The sequence below is a fragment of the Oryza sativa genome, chromosome 3, assembly GCF_034140825.1.
Source record: "Oryza sativa Japonica Group chromosome 3, ASM3414082v1".
In the NCBI taxonomy this organism is placed as follows: domain Eukaryota; kingdom Viridiplantae; phylum Streptophyta; class Magnoliopsida; order Poales; family Poaceae; genus Oryza; species Oryza sativa.
The window spans coordinates 24696283-24714006 of record NC_089037.1 but is presented as its reverse complement, the minus strand read 5'-3'; the positions used below and the strand labels follow the sequence as shown (position 1 = coordinate 24714006).

The 17724-nt window shown below is 41.5% G+C and overlaps 3 protein-coding genes across 4 annotated transcripts; all 3 read right to left on the bottom strand.

Moving 5' to 3' along the window:
- Window positions 1–804: 804 nt before the first annotated feature.
- On the bottom strand, window positions 805–4759 carry LOC4333499 (type IV inositol polyphosphate 5-phosphatase 11). 2 transcript variants are annotated; one of them, XM_015773383.3, is made up of 10 exons: window positions 4502–4759; window positions 4009–4150; window positions 2771–3929; window positions 2526–2679; window positions 2314–2444; window positions 2148–2224; window positions 1899–2024; window positions 1396–1583; window positions 1186–1323; window positions 805–1078 (listed from the first exon to the last, which is right to left on the bottom strand). In XM_015773383.3, exons 3-10 carry the CDS (start codon window positions 2800–2802, stop codon window positions 914–916), a joined length of 1011 nt encoding a protein of 336 aa, XP_015628869.1. In that variant the 5' UTR covers window positions 2803–3929; window positions 4009–4150; window positions 4502–4759; the 3' UTR covers window positions 805–913. The 2 variants fall into 2 exon arrangements, with proteins under 2 accessions (XP_015628869.1, XP_015628870.1); XM_015773384.3 differs by lacking the exons at window positions 4009–4150; window positions 4502–4759 and having other exon boundaries at window positions 2314–2420; window positions 2771–2947.
- Window positions 4760–8525: 3766 nt separating this feature from the next.
- On the bottom strand, window positions 8526–11178 carry LOC9270708 (mitochondrial import receptor subunit TOM6 homolog). Its single transcript, XM_066309058.1, has 2 exons — window positions 10841–11178; window positions 8526–8749 (listed from the first exon to the last, which is right to left on the bottom strand). Exon 1 carries the CDS (start codon window positions 11037–11039, stop codon window positions 10869–10871), a length of 171 nt encoding a protein of 56 aa, XP_066165155.1. The 5' UTR covers window positions 11040–11178; the 3' UTR covers window positions 8526–8749; window positions 10841–10868.
- A 2127-nt stretch (window positions 11179–13305) lies between these two features.
- On the bottom strand, window positions 13306–17014 carry LOC4333496 (probable E3 ubiquitin-protein ligase ARI1). The gene is made up of 5 exons (XM_015774670.3): window positions 16685–17014; window positions 15852–15884; window positions 15427–15736; window positions 14306–14801; window positions 13306–14237 (listed from the first exon to the last, which is right to left on the bottom strand). Exons 1-5 carry the CDS (start codon window positions 16853–16855, stop codon window positions 13535–13537), a joined length of 1713 nt encoding a protein of 570 aa, XP_015630156.1. The 5' UTR covers window positions 16856–17014; the 3' UTR covers window positions 13306–13534.
- Window positions 17015–17724: the final 710 nt, after the last annotated feature.

Below are 17724 nucleotides of genomic sequence, written 5' to 3'. Positions count from 1 at the left end.
TCATCTCCATCAATAAGTATCACCTCATCAAGTTTTACCAAAAAAAAAAGATCAATTCATCTCAAGAAAAGAAGTACAGAAAAACAGTGAATGAAAGATAAGGCCAGAGGCCAGACAAAAGATGTATAACCTCTTTCTAGTAGTAGACAAGCTGCCAAAATTGAAGGATCACGCACCCTAGCTTGAGAAGATGCATCCTAACCGACGCAACTGTGACAAGCACTTGCTGAAAGGAACACCAAGACTGTCTATAGTAGGGATGATTCCATTTTTTGAGTGTTAAACCATTATTAACCATACTGTCCTTGAACCAATCAGCAAAGGAAACACTGATTTTAGCAAGAATATGTATTAACATCATGCAAGAATTAAGGCATGGTGTTTCTGAAACATTTATGCTTCTCTTTTTTCAGATACAATTTCCCTCTGTACCATCCTAGAAGTGAACTCTGGATCTGCATTATTTTGCTCCACAAGTCAACCCCATTCTCCACTCTCCAAATACTACTTCACTATACTCCATCACAACTGTAACTTGAAACACACTTCAGTAACCTCCATACGTTATGGAGACTCTCTATGCTGCATATTTACAGCACAATTATGCATTGCAACTTGCAGAAGTCTTCTACATCAGACGTACGGAAGGAGGAAAGAACAGTATCAGAAACATGCATGTCGACAGGTTTTACATGAGCTGCATATGTTGGCTATTGCAACTAGGAAAGAAATAGTTCAGTAGTCAGTACTGCTTAAGCTTAACCATGCCTCATGTGGTCAGTTGGTCTTGCTCAGCATAGCAGATAGTCAGATACACCACCATACTTTATTATCATCACCGGGTTATACACAATTGTACAAATTAATCATTTTAAATTATATTTCTCCTTTTTTTTAATCTGGAAATGTCTATCTATGCACTGTCACCATGTACTTTCAGACAAAGATGGGCTCTCACAGGCTTGTGATCAGAACTCCTAATGCAATCAAGTGCTTCGTATGAGTTTAAGACCGCATCCAAGCCAGAAGTGTGGTCAACCTTGAATAATATCCTATCTGTCCAAGAAGGAACTCTGATCTGTGCAAGTGAAGATCAAACCATTAGATATTGTGGAAAATATCCACAATTGAAAGAGATCTGCAGCTTGCCATTTTAAGATTCACAAATGATATAACTAGAGATACCTTATAACTTGTATCGTAGTTGCTACTCCCTATGTTATACTTGTACGTTGGCTTAAACAACAAGGTCCCTTCGCAGTACCCATTGAATACTTCACCCTTTTCAGCTTCTTGCAGAAGCTGGTCTTTGCCTCTTAGCTTCTGAAATAATTAATACATATAATATATGAGGCGTCCCTGGTGCAAAAATATGTAATTTCAGCATACACTTACACTTTGACGATTCTCTTCAATCAACTTCCTTGCTGGTATTGAGCTTATTCCCTGTAGTCTGTAATTCAAGTCACCAAGCCACACCGTTATGTCTGCAGATTTAGTATACTGTATATCATTCTTGGAGAACAGTGAGTGTGAAATGTGCTGGCATTCTGAGTTCCTCTTCTCCACCTTATTTTCATGAGCTACACTTCAGCAAGATCCTGTTAGTTGTTTGTAATGGCATTTGATTCATGGCAAATTAGCAACAACTTGTCATCAGTATAAGCAGATGGTAGTTTATGGTGTCAAGATATCCTTTGATCATCAAATATCTTTTGATCCAAGTGATTCAGCAAAGGGAATTGTAAAACAGTTCTACTTTAGTTCCATTTGATACTGTGTAGCAATGGCACAGTTGAATGGTTAAGCGATAACAAAAAGGACATCATGCATTGGCACATATTTAGTAGTATAAGTGACACTGAGAAAATGAAATTATCCAAAGCTGAAAAGGAAACCTGCAAGATGGCAGGATACAAAAACCATACGGATCCCACTGAAATTGATGTACATGGCTACAGCTCCTTTCTTTCTTCCAATTATACCTCCACAACCTCCAACTGCATGTTTGTCCACCTTCAACTCTATGCAAAATTAGGAAATTAAACAAATTTTAGTCACTCAAAGAAAAAGATACTTTTACATGAACAGCATCTGGCCATATGTATGTATGTACAGGTTCAAGTGCTGAACAAATATGGAATCACCTCTGATGTATTTCTCTGAACTCTTTGCTCCAAAAAGAAACATCTGAAGAGACTGCATGGTTTTCTGGCATAATAGACTAAAATTTGACAACCATTAAACTATATTAAAATACAATGAAAGCCTTCCAAGTATTCAATTGAGGAGTTGAAACGGAAAGGTCCTCACATGTGTGTCTCAGCCATGGTTTCTTGCAGAACCTGTGCAACATCACATTTTGGTACCTCTTGCAACCCGAAAACTAGCAAATCAAACTTCCTGTTGGAGCTCACTAACTTTGTTACATCCTCCACAGACATCTTCACAAACAATGAATATCAGATCAAAGAAAATGGCGCAGTCATCATCTAGAAGAATGAAATGAAGTAAATTATATGCACCTTGCCGTTCATGTTCCAGGTGATAATGCAGACGCAAAGAACTGAACTGGTGGTGAATTCACAGGCTTTCTGAATCCTAATTGTCTTTATGCCTTCGTGAGTTTCATCCTCATCAATTGGAACCATACCCTTACAGTGAAGATCACTTAATCCCCTGAGAAACACAGAGATAAACAGAAGTAAGCATATCAAAAGATGCGAGGCAATAGTATGACAGGAAACCTTTAGCGAGATCAGATGTATACCATTTTGGAGTAAAGCTGGCGCAGTTTCCCATATCTCAACTTGTTACTGAACCCTCCCCTTATGTGAAGATTGCGAAAGGAGCCCTTTCTTTACTGTTATCTTCAGAAAATTCAAAGTTCTCTAAGAAACAAGAACTTCTTTCAGCAACCCAGAGCAGGCTGAAGAGAAGTGATCAAGTTCTAATATAGATGCTTCTGGTCTCCATGTTGCTTTCAGAAACTACTTGGATGCCCCAATATTCCTGTGAAACTTTCAACATGCTCCGAAAGTAACAAGAGGAGTGCCAAATAAGCAACCATATGAGCTATGTGGATTACATAGTTAGGTACTGGGTATCCTTGATGTGACAGCGCAATCTCATTTTTCATCACATCATTACAAGGCTATAACTTCAGTCCAAAAATTAGGGGAACTGCGAAAGAGACTAGATATATGAATAGGACCACCAGTGTGCATGATGATAAGGTCATTTCCTACAGCAAGTAATGTTGTTGACCATGTGCTGTAATGGAGAAGCACCTTTGGGGAATGCACGGGTCTCAATTTCTTCCTGAAGTTTCACATTTGAACCAAAGGCCTTGTTTAGATTCAAACTTCCAACTTTTCCGTCACATCAAATGTTTGGACACATGCATGGAGCATTAAATGTGGACGAAAAAAAAAACCGATTGCACAGTTTGCATGTAAATCACGAGACAAATTTTTTTAGCCTCATTTGACAAGGTGGTGCTACAGTAAACATTTGCTAATGACGGATTAATTAGGCTTAATAGATTCGTCTCGCAGTTTACAGGCGGAATCTGTAATTTGTTTTGTTATTAGTCTACGTTTAATACTTCAAATGTGTGTCCGTATACTTCAAAAAAAATTTGGCACACGAACTAAACACAGCCCAAATTAGAATGCCGATCCTCCCCCATCATTTCAATATAAATTTCTACCAAATACCAAAGTACCACCTTGTTGCCACATTTGACACAGGTCCTGATAAAACTCCTCCAACAGAGTCTGGAAGGCCTACAGAAATCGCGATAGCTATCAAATACCTTGAGAAATTTCCAGAATAGTGACAGTGACATAGCTTAGTGCTCCCATGATGTGAGGACCAGAATCTTCTTGTCATTGTTTTGATGGAGTTCCCAATCAAATGGCTTGCTTCTGATTTAGGCATGTGCAATTGTTTAATGGCTGTCTGCTTGCAGACTAGCAGGAGAAGCAAATCGGTATTTGCACGCACCTGCTGGTTGGCGAAAAAATTTCAAAGCACCGAAAGGAGATGATCTGTCTTGAGGCATATTACTGCATTATATGCCTGTGCCAGAATCAATCCCCGGTGCTTTGCTTCTGCTCACAGGAGAAGAGGTCTTATGCTCTTATCACTGCATCAAGGCATACATAGCACAAGAAACAGCAGAAAGGTTCAGCATCAATCAGTACTGATCCCAGAAGGCATGCACAAAGATTGATCCTACTGTTCTTGTTCAGTCAAATGCTTTTAGATCCCTCTGTTTTACCATTACAGCATTATTACTGGCATGACATCACAAGTGTATCAATCAATAATACTAGTACAGTACCATGTGATGTGATTTCAATGTGTTAAAATAATAAATCTGCCTCATCGCTAAAGATGGATTATTTTGATCTAACCGATTTAGGCCGTTGCGGCGGCAACCCATAGCTAAGAACGGTTGCAGGCGATATTAGAGTTGGCAAGAACTTAGTATTACCCAGCAGAAAGGTTGCTCCGTTAGCACCGAGTCCACCGACCCCGCACGCCTCTGCTGCTGCTACTCCGCGTTCTTCTCGCGGAAGATTAGGGGGCCGAGGCGGCTTGTGAGTAGTTGCGAGTGCGCGGCGGCCGCTGCCACCTCCAGGCTCCAGCTAGCCCACCTCTGCCCCTCAGGCTCAGGGGAGGGCCGCTCCAGTTGTGGCGCGCCGCCACGCATCGCGCCTCAGCTGCCGACGAAGTTTGTGTTTCAGTTCATAATAATATGAGGGGTTTTCTCGAATATTTAGCCGTTGTACAGCACAGAGTTGGAGGTTTTTCCCTTGTTTGCCATTAAGAAAGGGCAGATGGTGAGATGGTGTGCCATTAAAAAAAAGTTGAGCCTCTCTCTCTACTATCATCAAATTTTATCACGCCCTCCACATTATTTCGTCCATTTTTAGTCGTAACGGTGGGTAACGGCGCAGCCAAATAACTTAGTTGCCCTTAGGCTTGAGAGGACATTTAATGAAGTTTGTTTCCTTGTGTGCCATTCGGAGGGCAACCATTCGGGGGCGGCCCAGTGCAGCGGCGAGGCTAGGGGCGGCGGCGCAGCCAGCGACCGGGTCGAGGCGATGGCGGCGCGGTGCCCCGGCTGGGTGGCGGCCAGGCGCCGATCGGCCCTGCGCGGCTGCGGCATGAAGGTGGCCCTGCGGCATCGAGGAGGATAGGGGAAGGCCGGCACGGCGGCGACGGAAGCCGTCGGGGTGCACGAGCCAAAGCAGCGCCGGGCAAAGGAGGAGGTCGAACGCCGGTTGGAGGGGTGGCCAGCAGCGCTGTCCGCTTGGCTCGGCAGAGACGGCGGAGACGGCGGCAACGAGGGAAGGGGAGGCCAGCATGGCGGTGCAGGCGTCCAGCGGCTCGGCCACGCTCAGCTAGGCGCTGGCCAGGAGTGAGGCAGACGCGGATGTTGCGGAGAGAGGGGAATCGAGGGAGAAGAGAGAGTAGTGTGGAGGGCTCGATAAAGTTCAACGATGATAGAGAAGGAGGCTTGAACTTTTTAGTGGCACGGAGGTAGACACCATCTTTCTTAATAGCACACAGGGAAAAACCCGATGCTTAAATTTTGTTTGCATATGCTCACATGCTCGAGTTTTTCCTCACCGACCAATAAAAAGAAATGACGAATTGATGCGTAAATAATTAGTGATCTCTCAGTTTCATATTATAAATCATTTGACTTTTTTTCTACTCGAATTTTTTTTAAGTTTGACCAGATTTATAGAAAAATATAGTGGTTTTTTAACACAAAATAAACGTATTGTTAAAATATATTCAATGATAGATTTAATAAAAACAATTTGATACTTTATATATGTTACGAAAGTTTTCTATAAACGTGGTCAAACATAACCAAGTTTGACTTCGAAAAAAATCAAACGACTTATAATATAAAACGGAGGTAATAAAACATTTTTTATATAGAAAACGAGAAAATAAAAGTTGGGAAAGTGTAAAACACCCTTAAGCCGCTACTTAAGCCTCTAATGTTATTGCTCAAAACAAATGTATTGTTCTTCTTCTGTTGGAGCTCTTTGCATTATTATAACAGAACACTTTGCAAGTTTAAATTGTTCACACGGTTAATTATACGATTAGCTTGGAGTGGCATAATGTTGGTACAATTTATCCTGGGCATTTTCGTTTAATATTTTAAGAAGGCCAAAGAGAAACATAGCAGTACGTTAGACTAATGTGCAAAAATTGAATAACAAGGAACAGTTCGTAAAAAATGTGGTGTACAGGAATTGGAAGTAATTGTGGGACATTTACAACATTGAGGTGTCCTCAAGTCTAATTAACTCCAAGCTGAGAATTTCCTCAACAGAGTGCTGTCTGTTCTTGCTTAATATACAATTAGCATTTTTCTCATCATAAACTAATCATTCTCCAAGTTAAAACAGCGTGAAGTACAAGGAACAAATATACAATCAGAAAAGATAGAGAAAAAAAATTGAGAATATACCCATTTTTTTAATAATTTGAGTTTATATATCTTCATAGGAAGAAATGGCACAAATATACGCATCCCACAGATCGAATACGTGGGAGCGCCGCTCGAGCCGTTCCCGCTGAGCAGACGAGCGGAACCGCCATGGTCTCACGGACCAAGAGTGTGGCAGCGTGGTGGCCAGCGAGACCACATAGCACCGAGACGGTCCCACGGCATCGTTACGTGGAACCGATTATGTCTAAAATAGTGTTGGTGCTGCGCCAGCAGACCGTGGCACCGCGCCGGTGTCGTGCGACCAATCCGGGAGACCACATCAATCCCGCGCGATTGCCCCATGGCACCGCCCCTCCCATCAGTTTCGCGCATTTGAGCTACGACGACGGAGTGATGCCATGTCCCAAGACCGTGGGAAACATATATTTCTGTAAAATTTTCAAACGCACGTATATATATGCAAAATCAAGAAAAATAATGTATATTTTAAAATTTAATTCAAAAGGTAATGCGTTAAAAGCTTGTGTAGAAGCCAGGAACGCCTACATCTCGGACGAGATGTTCAAAAATCGGATGCCTCACTAGCACTGCGCGTGCTCCCTCTTAGCGTGCATGCATATATACCCACTTATTTTCTAAACTATAGATAATTTTATCTAATAAATTATTTATCCAATTTACAATACAATTACATTGTTATATTAGTTACAATTAAATCTTGGCAATAAGATATCATATGGTTATATTTTGAATGAAATTTTTGAGTGTTGTTTCACCGCTTATAAAAGAATTGTTTCATCATTTGATCAGATGTGTTTCAAAGATATACAATGCAACATCAATAATCACTCATGAAACATTTAGTCCCAACTAGTAAAGCATTTTAAAAAAGGCATGTCAAACATACAATATATTCACAACAATAATTAATTTTGCTAAAACATTTTGTAGACAGTACGAAACAAAAAAAAGTTTGTGTGCAACATTTATAAATGAATAGTGAAACATTAAAAAAATGCTTATTGAAACATCTAAATAAAAATATACGCAACATTAAAAATTATGTTAAAAAATAATTAGAATATAATAAGTAAGATCCTTGTGATAAAGATTTAATTATAACGAATATAATGATATAATTAGATCATTGATATGTAACATAAAAGAAAACATCATTTAAAGAAAACATCATTTTAAGCATATGCATCATCATACATGAGGCTATGGCTATGAGCATCTATTTAATATACTAGTAGCATGGAGTGGAGGCGTCCGATTTATGTGATTGCGTCGTATGTATGACTATAAGCATTTTGGAATATTTGATTTTGTTAACAAATTTACATTTAGCTTGAAACATCAAACTGTAATTATTGAGACATAAAAAAAATATTTTCTGAAACAAATAAAAAGATAACATGCAACATTGCAAATGCATTAGTGAAACATCAATAAATTGAAACGTTACATATGCAACATTTAAAAAGTTAAAAAAAAATTGTCATAATATAGTCATGTGATATATTGTTATAAAGATTTAGTTGTAACGAAATCCAAAAATATAATTAGTTTAGAATTTGGATAAATAATTTAATAAAAAAATGTTTTAATTTTGAAACAGCATTGCATGCTTATAAACCACCTTGCATGGTAAGCATTTCCGGTAGAAGCCGTGCTGCCAGGGACGATAAAAACAAGCACAAGAAGAGAAGGGAAAAGGTTCATTCATGATCTTGAACTCTTGTTGCTATTTTAACTGTTGGTAACAAAGCCTCGTATCCACGACATGCAAGATGGTTTCAATCAACCGAGGGTCCAGATCAGATTAGAGGACAAACATATTGCCAGCACATGCATTTTACGCTCACCGTAATTTCCAAAACGTTTAGTGAACTTCCCTCAAAACAATTATGAAATTGCTTAGAAAGCTTTTCCGAACCATGTATCTTAACTTGCTTGTTTAACCATGGCTCAGTCTTGTTTTTCTAAACTATCCTCAAGTAAAATAGCAGAAATCACTCCATAGCCAGTTAAAATATAAGCACAATAGGAAACACAATGCCTATTGCAAAGACTGCAAACTTAAAGAACAGATAAGTCGAGGAGTGCTGCCATTGAGTTATCGTACAGAAAGCTAAATGCCTCTCAAGCAAAAATAATAGGATTAAGTTTTATAAGGTCTGCAAAAATCCTATCCAAACATAGCTTTGCAACCATCCATGGAACACTAAGGCGAAGATGATTCGTCCATCGCTGCAGCACCTAACAAGAATCAGAAACAAATCAGTGTGAGGCTCATTTGTAATTAGGTGAAAAAATAGCAACATGCTATCAACCCATTTAGCCACAAAAGTTCCCACAATGGAACCAAAAAATAATGCAGATTTAATATAGGGTAGTTTATTTTAACAGATCATTTATAAAAAAAAACTGGGTCGAATGATGGATTCCAATGCCAGATACAAGAACAAACTCACTGAGCACATCAACGGTTCAACTATTGATTGAGTTGCTAGTGAACAGAGAAACAGTTTCAACAAGGCCCATTAGGTTATGATGACTTGTGACTGAATAATGAACCTCACTGTTTAAAAAGTTCAGCAGGCATATAGTAGGCTTAGTTAGTAGCCGGGTGCAAACTAGACACGCTTGGAAGTTGGAACACGTATTCCAGTTCCAACTTAAAAATACTCTAGTTTCTTCCTACTTAAAAGACTGATATGTTTTTGTATGTAATCTGCTGCCATAGTAGCCAAACAGGAGTAGAAGTACCATTACGAACATATTGCACGGGTTTACACATTGACCAGCTAGAAAAATTAAAATTTAGAACATATTAAATCCATAAAACCACAAGATATAGCCTATCGTTATTCAGCAAAGATAATTGGTGAAATTTGAAAACATACTGAATATATCGATATTAATTCTAAATCAATTGGGGGAAAAACAACACACCAAATAGAACAGGAACACTGCAAAACCAGGAGTGCATTACATTAACATTACAAATGTGACCCAAAGCTGATGCCGATACATAAAGACTACTATAATTATCAATCAAACTGCACACTAATTGATCATAAACATAAGAATCCGTGGCACAATAAGAATGTAAATCAACTAAAGGTAAAAAATACTAATAAGCATGCACATATCTCAATATTCAATTAATGCATATTTTTACCAATAGTTAAGTCTTATTACATATATAGATTAAACAACTAGTGATATAAAAGTGGAACAATTAGATCCATTCGAAAATCGAAAGTAATTTTGTGAAATCACGGTTCTGTAGTATTAGAAATGCATTTCCGTAAGTCTATCGTCAAAGTTCAACTTTGAGGACCATACCAAGAGAAATTCCTATAGAAACAGAAGCGCTAACATTATCAAAAGATAGCTTAATCCTTTCAGTCAAGTCGGTTTGCAAGGATTGTTAATGACTTGTCACATAATATGTTTTGGGTGGGATTTTTTTAGGAAAACAAAATTTAAAGTTATTCTTCTGTTACATCATATATGAACTTTGTTTTGACAAGAAATTTGAAAACAGCTTTTGACCAATACAGTGTTTGGCTGAGACATGAGTCTAGTTTGCGCGATAATATGAACAAATGCATATGAACTCTGAAGTTGTCAATAGATGGAAGATGCTACTGATTTACAGCACACTGGTAGGCCATCCGTTTTCGAGTGCATCAAATCCAGCAAGGGTTATGTGCAGAAAAAATAATAAATTATCCAATTGAAAAAAGAATTGGCATCTAAAGATGGCAGATAGTACCATGAAGAAAGAAAACGAATCACCAACGATAGCCCAATGACTCACAGAACCCAAATATTCTTTAAAAAACCAAATCTAAACAGGAATTATTATCTAAACAAGGTGCACAAATTTAATACTACAAGAATATAGATCAGCATACTGGATCCTATTATTTCCAATGCAATACCAATCCATTTAACTCTACCAGATCCTCTCCACAGCATTCAACAATTAGAAAGCTTCTTCAAAACAGTGGTGTTTAAAGCAAGTAAGCAACCCAGCATTACAGTACCATAACCCTGAATACCCACCATACAAGATTTATACGAGGTGCATCAACCATAGTTAAAAATCGTTTGTGCAATAAATAAGCATGAACCTAACCGTGCAAAACTCATTCGAAATAGATCATTAGGGCAAGGGTAAATATCTAATAGCATAAGCATGCACAGGATCTCCGCACGGTTTCTCCAACGGGATCGCGAGTTCCGTCCCGAATCAAAGAGGAGTTTCACCCCCAACTAAACCAATCCCGAATTAAACCAATCAAAGAGGAGGAGAGGAGGGAGAAGCGGGTGTCTCACCTAGCGGGGGACGGGGGATGGTTACGGCCTAGAGCTCCAGGGTGAGCTCGAGGCGGTCCGCGTCGCGGTTGAGGAAGTGGAGGATGTAGGGGGCGGCGCGGATGGCGGCAACGCAGGAGGCCATGACGATGAGGTGGGAGCGCAGCTGCTTGTACGCCACCTCCTTGCTCGGCCGCCGCGGGATCGCGCCGAGGAACATCCTGACTCCGCTGCGAGGCGAGGCGAGGCGGCGAGGGTTTCGCGGCGGCGGCGGCGGCGGCTAAAACCCTAGACGGCGACGAGACGAATCTCTCTTGGGGACGGGACGACAGGTGGGGGTGAGGAGGCTTGGCTGGGTCGGTTTTTACATCCGAGTCCCTGAAGAAATACGAATTGAAATACGTGATGTGATGGGCCAACGTTGCTTGATGGGCCCGATATGTGGGGCGCTTTCGGAAAGCCCAACTAGGCCTAGTCAGTTAGCTAGGCCCAGTCCCATCAATTTAAGTTGGGCAAAGGCCCCGCTTCTGCATCTTTCATAGCCTTTGCCCTAGGAGTTTGTAAGAAATTACAAGCCTATGCCATGTATAAATTGAGAATACAACTACTACTTTGTCATCTTATATTATAGTAATATAGAAGTAGGGACGAAAACTGATCGGATGTTGTTAGTTTGCTTCAATTGTAAATTCGTAAATTTGATTGGATAAAGATTTGGTATATGTTTTCTTTAAAATTTGGCATATGTTAATAATTAGTACGGAATTTGGATGAAAATATGATTTTTTTTCCCTTGCAAAAAAATGATGTTATATGGATAAGTTGGTCGTGTGCTATTTAGATAAGGATTACTTATACAACTTTCAACATAAAAATCTACCAAATCTTTCAAATGTAACTTTAATGTAATTCTAGTATAATTACAATGCAACTCTAGTGTGGTTACAATGCGACGTATATATAACATATAAGATAGATATGAAACACATGTAGCTAGGTTAGCTAGTTGCACTCCTCTTTCGCCCATGAGATCTCCCGCCTCGCTCATAGCGTAGATTTTTTTCCCTCCCCGTATGAATCTCAAAGTACATTCGAACGATCTAAAAATGCAAAAGTTTTAGGGGGAAAATCTTCAACAGTATAAAATAAAACTATTGGATAATTGGCCAACTTATCAAGATGTCAAGCCCCATCTTGTTAGCACATTGTCTTGTTCCTTGGGCCTGCTACATGTGGTGTTTGTAGCTTGATGGGTGGGCTGCACCAAGTGTTGTTTGTTTCTGACAAGACTTACTATGTTGTTGCTTGTTGGCTGGCTGCAACAGTGGGAAGCTCAATTTGCTGTTGGCTTCTGCTAGTATTGCTTGCATTGTTTGCTACTGGTTGTTGTTTGTTGATTTTTTTTCCTTGGATGTCTCATATAAGTGTGCGTTACCAATATAGCAAAAAGAAAAGGTGATATAAGATACGGTACGACAATCAACAATCCAAATCCTATTCGCTTCATTCATCTACCTCTCTCACGTCTCCATTCTCACACCACACTAGATCACACCTTAATTCTCTCCGTAGTTTGTTTCCTTTCAGGTGAGGCTTGCATTTGTCGTCCTCGAGAGCTGCCTCACTTGATCGTTGTTGTCCTTTATTATTGCACCTCCTTGTTGGTCTACAATATCACCATTCTCGAATGCATCATGTGGTGGCCTAGTTCTTGATTGTTGTCATCATCCATCAAATCTCTAGATTCATCTTATTTCTATTTACTTACCTTTTCTCATCATGTTTATGCTATTTTTTCCGGTTTATGTTCATATCTCCAAACCTCCATGTTCTTCCTATTTACTTACATTTTTCTCATCGTGGTTGTCAATTTTCCTAACTTTTCTCACCATGTTTGTGCTATTTCTTTTTTCAGTTTACGTTCACATCCCCAAATGTATTTGTGTCATCTGTAGTTGTTCCTCTTTTTTTCTTAAAAAAAAGTTTACATTGATATCTCAAAATCTACGTGTGTTAATTACCATTCGTGCACTTTGTTTTCATATCTCCAAATTTATGTGTCACCGACAATTGTTTTTTTTTGGAAAAACCTCAAAAGAGGATAGGGAGAGCCTGTTTTCAATTAAGAATAAGAGACTTGGCCCAGTTTTTTAAGGGAAACCGGACCCAAAAAACTCACTTAAGCACGGTTTGAAGGGGGAAACCGAGCAAAACCCACACGGAGAAAAAACTAAAAACTTGCGACGGTACAACTGGAGGATAAAACAAAGGTCATCGTTGCCAAGCTACCAAGAGCAGCTCCGACTTCCTATAAACAAACCAAGCTCTCAAGAGCAGCTCCGACTTCCTATAAACAGACCACAAACAACATAGGATAGGGTCTTTAAGATGAAGTTGGACCCGTTTGGTTGGCTGCAAATTATTGAGAGGTCTGATCATTTGAAGTGTTCGTATACTGAAAAGTTATCCAGAAACGTTGCACAACGTCGAACAATTAGACTAATTAATCAGCACAAAATAATCCATCATTTCCTCTGTATCAATATAGGATATTTCCTATACTACTTAGCTAGTAATTAATCCAAAAATCCACCATGCCAAACCACAAACATGTTTGGACAATAGAATTTTTCCCAAAACCACCTGCTTCCCTTCACCCATCGACCGTTTACAACCTTGCTTCGTATAGTAATAATGAACTCGACACGTTGTGGCTTAGTGGCGTGTCGCCGGCGGTGCTCCGCCGGTCACGCTGGTCGCCGGCGGGAACTCCTTGGCCATGGCCGGGCCGTCCGGATGGTACGCGGCGATGTTCATGGGCTCGACGAGCAGCGGCAGCAGCTCGTCCTGGACGCACCGGTACATCCCGGCGCACAGCCCCTCGACGACGCGGGCGAGGTTGTCGGCGTCGCGCTTCGCCTTCACGACCTCCGCCGCGTCGGCCGGCCGCGCCGCCGCCGCCAGCGTCCTGGACAGCACCTCCACGTGGTGCTCCAGCTGCCCCTGCAAATCCTCGAACCGGTTCTGCGCCGCCGCCTCCTCCCGCTCGCGCCGCGTCGCCGCGCCGCCGCCGAACATGTAGTAGGCGAGCACGTACGACCGCGGGAGCACCTGCCGGCACCGCAGCAGCCGCCGGTGCGCCGCCGACGGCCACCGGGCGTCCCTGGTGCCCGACCACGGCAGCGTGGCGTCCGCCTCCAGCCGCCGCGCCAGAGCGTCGATGGCCGGACCCAGCTTCCCCTGCTCCTCCTTGTACGACTCGGTGTGGATCTCGAACCGCTCGTAGTAGTGCATGAACCGCAGCCGCTGCCGCCCACCGGCGGTCATCTCCACCTTCACGCCGCCGCCGCCGCCCTCCTCCTTGTAGCGGTTGCAGATGTGCATGTACAACGTCCCCGTCGCCGCGCCGCACGCGTAGCTGCATCCATCCAACAATGGCGTGACATCAATCTCATGGAGAATCGATAGATGTCGTGTCGAGCTCACCAGAGATGCTGGCCGCAGGTGCAAGTGACATGGTTGCAGCCGCCGTTCTTCTCGATGGGCTTGGAGCACTTGGGGCAGCTCTTGGTGTTGGCGACGATCCACTTGAGGTTGTCGACCTCGCCGCCGCCGCGCATGGCGCCCCACTTGTCCCACATGGGGCACGGGCACGGCGAGTGCGCGCCGCCGCCGCAGCGGAAGCAGAAGACGGCGCCGCAGGGGCACGACACCTCGGCGTACCGCTCCTCGCCGCCGCCCCCGCCGTCCACCCGGATGGCGCGCCCGCAGTGCGGCGCGCTGGGGCACCACCGCACCGCGTCGCTGGCCTCCACGCACGCCTCCAGGAGGCGGCGGTCCAGCCGCGCCGCCGCGCCGGGGTGCTTCCCGTGCAGCAGCAGCCGCACCACCGCCTCGTCGCAGATCGCCGTGCACTTCACCTCCATGCACCTCATCTGCTTGCTGCCGTCGCTCACCGCCGCAGCGAAGTACTCCGTCCAACCTGATCGAACAAAATTGCAAAAAAAAAAAGATCATCAAATCTTTCTCATTTACTACCAACAAATACTCCCCCATTTCAAAAATATATATCCGAAAAATCAAATAAGATAGATGGTAAAACATTATGCGAAAAATGAAATGCTTCGTTCAAAAATATATATACGACGGATTTAATTTTTCACATAATATTTGACTATCTATCTTATTTAAAAATTATATAAATATCATTTATTTTGTTCTGACTTCTTTTGTCATCGATTAGTTTTATATGTTTATACTAAATTATTGAATAAAACAAATGATCAAACGTTGTGCGGAAAATTCTAACGTGTCATACATTTTTAAAATAACATAGTACTCTCTCCGTTTCACAATGTAGGTCATTCTAGCATTTTCCATATTAATATTGATGTTAATGAATCTAGATAGATATATATATATCTAAATCCATTAACATCAATATGAATGTAGTATTTTCCACATTCATATTGATGTTAATGGATTTAGATATATATATATCTATCTAGATTCATTAACATCAATATTAATATGGAAAATGCTAGAATGACTTACATTGTGAAACGGAGGAAGCATCATTCAAGAGATGAACATTGGGCACAACTCACAGTCATTGCAGAAGCAGTGGCCACAATCCATGGCGGAGACAGAGCCGAGTGGGTACTCCTCAAAGCAGACGTTGCAGGTGACAGCCACGCTTCCCGGGGGGTTCGTCTTCGCCATGGCCATGCTGCTGCCGCTGCTGCTGCTCTTCTCCGGCAGCACAACGACGCCGGCGTCCCTGAGCAAGGCGTCCCGGCCCATCATGTCGAGGCGGTCGTAGATGCGCTCCATCTTCCACCGGTGGTGGGCGAGGAGGGCGCGCGCGTTGTGCCGCTCAACGTTCACCAGGTTCATCACCATGGACAGGTCTTGCTCCTGTAGATGTATTGATATAGCAGCAAAATTTAAGAACAGTGTGTTGAGATTTTGGACAGAATCTGAAACTATGAATATATTGAAATGACTGATTATTGCTCAACCTCATCATTACCTGCGCAGCTGCAAGGGATTCTTTTGTAATGGCCTGCAAAAACAGGGTACTTGATTAGTGCAGCCTTCTTCTCGAGGTGAATATTTTCTTTAATAAAAAGAAAAGATAATACTTCATGCCCAAATAGTACTTATTATTAAATTTTGACCATTAACAACTTTTAAATGATTAGACTACAGTGGACGAAAGCTTAAAGCTTATGTTTGTGGTACAACACACTTTGATAATACGACATTTTTTAAGCATTTATATTTATTTTTGAAGAATACAAGTAATCAGAGTTTAAATATGATATATCCAGTAACAATTATTTTGGAACAGGATAAAATATAGCTAAAACTAACTCTCATAAGTAACAATTATTGAAACAATGCAATATTCTTGTATAAACGGACCATTTACTTTCACAAAAGACCATGGCTTGCAGTGGAAGATGCGAATTTGATTCAATCAACTATTTTGTTTAGAACATTTTTCTTTCAGAAGTGAATCAACTATTTTGTTTAGAACATTTTTCTTTCAGAAGTGTATCAAATAATTCTTACTACTGAAATCAAAGATTGAAAGAGACCCAGCAAAGGGCTGCAAATTCTCTCAACCAAATCGATACAATCAACTGCTGTTATCAATAATTAATATATGATGAAAATTAACTTGGTCACATTGGTTGGAATTCCAAAGGAATTAACTAAACCCAGTAGGCGATCCCTCCCCCAATATCGGAACTCGATCGATCATAGTGCCAAGTTCAATCACAAGAACTGCAGGGTTTTAATTCCCACCCGAGAGAGAACGGGAGATATATAGGCTAGGGTATTATAGATAGAACTCACCCAGCAAATCGCGCGGTGCTCCACCTCCTCCTCCGGCGGCGGCAGCGCGGCGCCGTCGAGCAAGCCTACGTCGTCCTCGTCCAGCATTATTATCTCCTCCTCCTCCTCCTCGTCCCCATCGCTGTCGACGGCGTCGTAGTAGTAGCAGCACTCGTCGTCGCTGCCGTCCATGGCGGCCGCGTCGTCGGAGCTCGCGGAGGGTTTTTGGAATTTGATGCGACGAGGCGGCCGATCGATGGAGCTTGCTCGGCTCGGTTCGGTTCGGCTCGACCCCACCACATGACCACAGATAAGGTTTAAGATCCGGAGTGACAAAGTTGTATTAGTAGTAGACCTATCCAAACCGCGATTTGTGTTTATAATTTGGCATTGTTATCTCTAAAAACAAGAGGTCGCGGTAGATGTTTCTTTTTTTAGAAAAGGTAAAACTGAAAAAGAGGATAGGGAGCATCTATCTATTTTCATGTAAGAAGAAAAGATTTATCTTAGTTTTGAGACAAAACCGGGTCTAAAAATGTGGCAGCACAACTGCAGCTCATAATACAAGTCATCGTTGCCCAAAAAAGAGCAACAGCCAAAATGATAGCGATAAAGGTGTTTCTAATCTAGCGTTTGATTCTAAATAGGTGTTTCTAACTTAGCCTTTGTTTGTATAAAAAGTAGAGAGATCATCAATAAGATGTGGCCGTAGCGGTAAAATGTTGGAACGGAAGGGAACGGAAAGTGGGTTAGCGAAAATGCTATTGCGCGTTAGCTCCCCTCACGTCCTATGTTTCCTTTTTTCTCACCTCTTTTTTTTTCACTTTTAGGTAAGTCTACCCATCTAAAGTTTATGCACCGAAAATTTTTTTGCACACCTAAAAATTATACATTGAAAAATTGTACATCAGAATTTTATATGCATGATTTGCATTCCAGTTCGAATTCAATTTTTTCATATGAAATATTGCATTGCACCTACAAGTCTATACCTCAAAAATTTATACACCGAAAGTTTGTATGCAAATTTATGGGCCAGATTTTGATTTCAATTCGAATTT